This window comes from Arachis ipaensis, chromosome B07, assembly GCF_000816755.2.
Source record: "Arachis ipaensis cultivar K30076 chromosome B07, Araip1.1, whole genome shotgun sequence".
NCBI lineage: Eukaryota > Viridiplantae > Streptophyta > Magnoliopsida > Fabales > Fabaceae > Arachis > Arachis ipaensis.
The window spans coordinates 120,658,534-120,663,020 of NC_029791.2; the positions used below are offsets into that span (position 1 = coordinate 120,658,534).

A 4,487-nucleotide genomic window follows, 5' to 3' on the forward strand; every position below is an offset into this window, starting at 1 on the left:
ACTATAATTTTTTAAAAAATGTTAATGAAATTAAAGTAATATTGTTTATTATTTAATAATATTTTAAAAAAATATTAAACAATATTTTAAAAAAATATTTTAAAAAAATATTATTAAATAATAAACAATATTACTTTAATTTCAATAACATATATATAATTATTATAATTACCATAAATAGATATATTAAAATCTACCTAACATATGCCGTAATATTATTTGTACATAAAATAAAATACAAACATTCCAAATCAAACTTGTGAATTGTGAGTAAGATTAGGGGTGAGAGGAGAGAGTGATGAGAGTAAATTGTATTTATAGATAGGATTATTTGTTCTGAGTTGAGTAGTTGGGTTTATGGATTTGGATAGTTTTTATTTTAGGCCTTAAAAAAAAACAAAATAGTGGGCTTGCTGGGCTAGCCCGCCTCTCCCCGCTCCATCAAAGTCTGTAGATTAGACGGTGCGGGTTAGGCAAATTTTTTATTTTGGCAGATTCAAAACTCTAGTCCAACCCGTCTTTTTGGCGAGTTAAGCGAGCTGACCCACTGACACTATAAGAAAAACATTGAATACCAGCAGAAAAATGGAAATAATTCGCCGGTAATAATATTACCATAAGATTTTTTGTCGGATTAAATTTGACGGTATAAACTTAGTCAGTAACTGTTTACCATCGGATTTTGCTGTCCGCTAGAAACTTGCGACGGATTTGGCAACATAATTTGATTTCTAAGCTATGAATATCTGATGTCAGTTACTGGCAGATTTTTCCGACGATAACTTTAGTGCCAAATTATTTTGTTCCTACATTTTTTCCGCCAAGTTTTTTCCGATAAATTCGACGGTAAGTTCAATTTTTTGTTTTTGTTTTTATTTTTATTTTTTTTACGCAATTAGTGGTCAAATTCTACATTTTTTATTCAAATTTATTTTTTGCACAATTAGTAGTCAAATTCTAAATAATAGAAACCAAATATGTTAAATTAAATATCAAGCATACAAATGAAATGAAAAGTCAAATAATAGAAGATATAATACAATCAACAGTCTAAAACAAAACCCTAATCACTAAAGATCCTGATAGTTGTCGTCGTCGTTCCACTGGTTCTGCGGAGGTGGCGGCCTAAGCGGTGATGTTTATGCCCCTCCAACAACGCCGCCGCTGCCACCAGCACTGCCGCTGCAACTGGCACGCATTTGAATTTGGTACACCGTCATCTGTCATTTCATCCGCTGAAGCCGTTCCAGCTCCTACCTCCACTCCAGCCTGAGGTCACCTATATCTGTCATGCGTGAAAGGATTGCCTGATACCTCTCCTCAAACTCCTGCAGCTACTGAGCCTGTTGGTAAAGGCTCCGAGTGAGGAGCAGCACCTGCTCCCTCAAATCGACATTGTCCTGGGATCGAAGGGCCGACTAGTGGCAGAGGCAGATGATTGTCTCAATGTGGATGTGCGAAGGTTGTCAGTAAAGAATGATCCCAACCCGTAGACGCGATTCTTGTACGACTCAGATGCGACCTCGCACCAAACCATATCAGGATCGACGAATGATGCAGCGGAGTTGTTGTCGTCGTCTCCAGTACATTGAGATTGCTGGGTTGCGACCTTTAATCTTTGCGTGTAGGACTCCTGTGTAACACATTTATGATTAGGTTTGCAGTTAATCGAAAATTTTATATCACATGATGTTTACTCACATAATGATCCACAACCCGCTGATAAGCAAATCTCTCATTTTTCTCCTTCAACGTGTGAGTATACTTGAAAGTATCCGACATCATCGCATCATGATCCAACGACTTAGACTACACATTTTGAAATCACATATTAAGTCAAGTAATAATGACATTATATTAAAACTATAACAAACTTAATAACAAAATGAAACAAGTTACATACTAGCCTGACCTTTGTTTTCATGAAAGTCGCTTCCCATTGGTATATTTCGACGACCTGGCCGATACCCTGTCAGCTTTGTTTGTGAGGCAGCTACCCTTGAACCCTTTATTAGTCTCCCAATGGACGCACAGTGCCTTCTTAATGTCCGGACGAAGCCAAATGGTGGTGAGGTAGTCGCGGTGCTCACATATGTCCTTCAACATCTGCTGAAGCTGCCTAACCATCCAATGGTCGAAGATCTTCCTAATAATGGCATCGTGAGTCTTGCCCCATATAAATTTCTCTTGCACAAAGAATATTTAGCACGAGTTAATCGAAATTAAAAAAATAATTAAACAAAATAGAAGATATAAACTAACTAAGGTTTGAATATGTTGAGTTTTTACCGCCCACTTCTGAAACCATTGCTCTCTGGTCTCAGTTGGGATCTTATTGTAGCTCGGTCATGGGTAGTCGTACATCAGCTTGATGAATTAGTACACTCCTATGTACATGCATCGTTATTTTGCGCAAATCTATCAATGAAAAACTTATTAGTAGTTTACTAAAAAGTTATTTGAAGTAATCTATAAACTTCAATTACATTTATATTTTTTAGAAATTTTAGTAGAGTTTCATCTATAACTAGAATGCGCCAAAAATTCTATCCATCAACAATTTACTTAAACAACAACATCTATTAACAATCAACAAACAAGAATCAAGCAGCAACATCCATCAAACAACAATAAGCAGTTCAATTAAGATTAGTAATTTCATCTATATGGCGTTATATGACTTAAGCAGCAACCTCCATCAACAATCATGAATTATAAAACACTTTTAGCATTTCAAACCTACTAACCTAAATCAAACATATCTTAACAACTCAAATCCATTAAAACTAAAAAATTAAGTGTAACTAAATTAAACTTACTAAAATAGTTTGCATATAAAAAGACTTAAAACAATACTCACGCCATCAAATGATCAGGCCAAATTGTCATCCATACGATAGGAGGTAGTGGAGGGATATTTGGTTGGGATCCATGAAAAGATTCCGGCACCGCGGTGTCTGTTGCTGGAGGTGTCGTCGTCGAGGTAGAAGGAGCCACGTAGTTGGAGTTAGGGACCATGATGAACAGCTGGTTTGGTGCACCCATTGTCTGTGACGTCACCGGGATAATCAGAGTAGAGGAGGACGACTAAGAAGTCCAAGGAGTACCAATAGAAACCCTCCCTCTACCACGACCACGACCACGAAGCCGATCCATGACACCTCTACATGTCATCATGTCTGCAAAGAGCATATCAATTAACACAAATCCTCCCACAATTATATTATTTGGAAGAAATTTTGACATAACCTCTACTAAAAAGGTGCTAACCTTCACAGTGATAAACCACACAACAATCAAAACATATTCAAATATGAAACTTTACAAATTTAGAACCCTTGAATCAAAACCTAACTAATCCATTAGAGAACCTATTATCAAACTTTAACACTACTAAAACATACATATCATCAAGCATTGTTAAATATTAATGATGTTCTCTTTCTAACTTGACTCTTATATTGGTGAGATTAAATATTATCTAAAACCTATTACTTCACATAATTTTATAAATTCAAATCAAAACTTTAAATTCTAATTTGTATAAATTACTAGACCTTATTCAAGCTAATGTTGAAAATATGTAGTTGTCTCTAAATTTAAGTTATATTAGGCATTACATGATTTACATTGTTAACTAATTAGTCAAGTACCTAATTAGTTAAATTTATAACAACGCAACAAACAACAACACAACAAACAACACAATTTAGAATCTATTCTCAACTTCTAATTTAGAATCAATTTAGAATCTATTCTCATTAATGGTCATCCAATACCAAGCCAGAACCAAATTTAAGAAGTGGGAGAAGGAGGTGCTACCTGAAGAAAGCAGTGGCAGCGACAACAACAACAGCAGAGGCAGCGAGCAGTGACTGCAAAGGCGGCGGTAACAGCAACGGCAGAAACGGCACCAACAGTGGCAGTTCAGTTTGGGCGACGAGAGGGGATTGTCGGAGGAGGCTGCCGGAGGGAATGTTGACGGAGGGAGAGTGGGAGACAAGAGGGTTAGAGAGAGAGAGTAATTCGAAATGAGGAGAAGAGGGTTCGTGATTCGAATTTAGGACACACTTACTGCCGATAAAGTTTTGTGGTTGGCCAAAACTCAAAGTTTAAGTAATCATGGTTACCGTCGGATTTATTCGCCTGTAAATCCGACGGTAATCCGACGGAAACCTGAATCTGACGGGAAATCTTTTACCTGAAAAATCCATTGCAAAATTCACCGGTAAAGCCGCCGCTAAATCTGACGCTAACCTCCGATGGTAAATTCGACGGTATTCAGCGTTTTTCTTGTAGTGCGGACTTCGGTCCTGTTTGCCACCCCTAGTTAGAAGTGAGCCAAACTAGAGTTAGACTAAGCTTAAATTCATCTTATGAAAATTGAGCTTGACTCGCGACTCGACTCATTAGTAATCGAGCTTATTTGTTAAGTTCAATCTCGACTCACCAAAAATCTACAAATAAATTTAAATTCACAAGATAAC

The 4,487-nt window shown here is 36.7% G+C and overlaps 1 protein-coding gene across 1 annotated transcript; it reads right to left on the reverse strand.

The window, feature by feature from the left end:
• Positions 1,000-2,412, reverse strand: LOC110264740. Its single transcript, XM_021106780.1, has 3 exons — positions 1,913-2,412; positions 1,702-1,809; positions 1,000-1,633 (listed from the first exon to the last, which is right to left on the reverse strand). Exons 1-3 carry the CDS (start codon positions 1,922-1,924, stop codon positions 1,385-1,387), a joined length of 369 nt encoding a protein of 122 aa, XP_020962439.1. The 5' UTR covers positions 1,925-2,412; the 3' UTR covers positions 1,000-1,384.

What these genes read in the sequence shown, in the direction of transcription:
- LOC110264740 (XM_021106780.1), bottom strand. An exon ending in AGCGGGTTGTGGATCATTAT is followed by an intron (nt 1,634 to 1,701) that starts GTGAGTAAACAT and finishes TGTGTTACACAG; the next exon opens with GAGTCCTACACGCAAAGATT.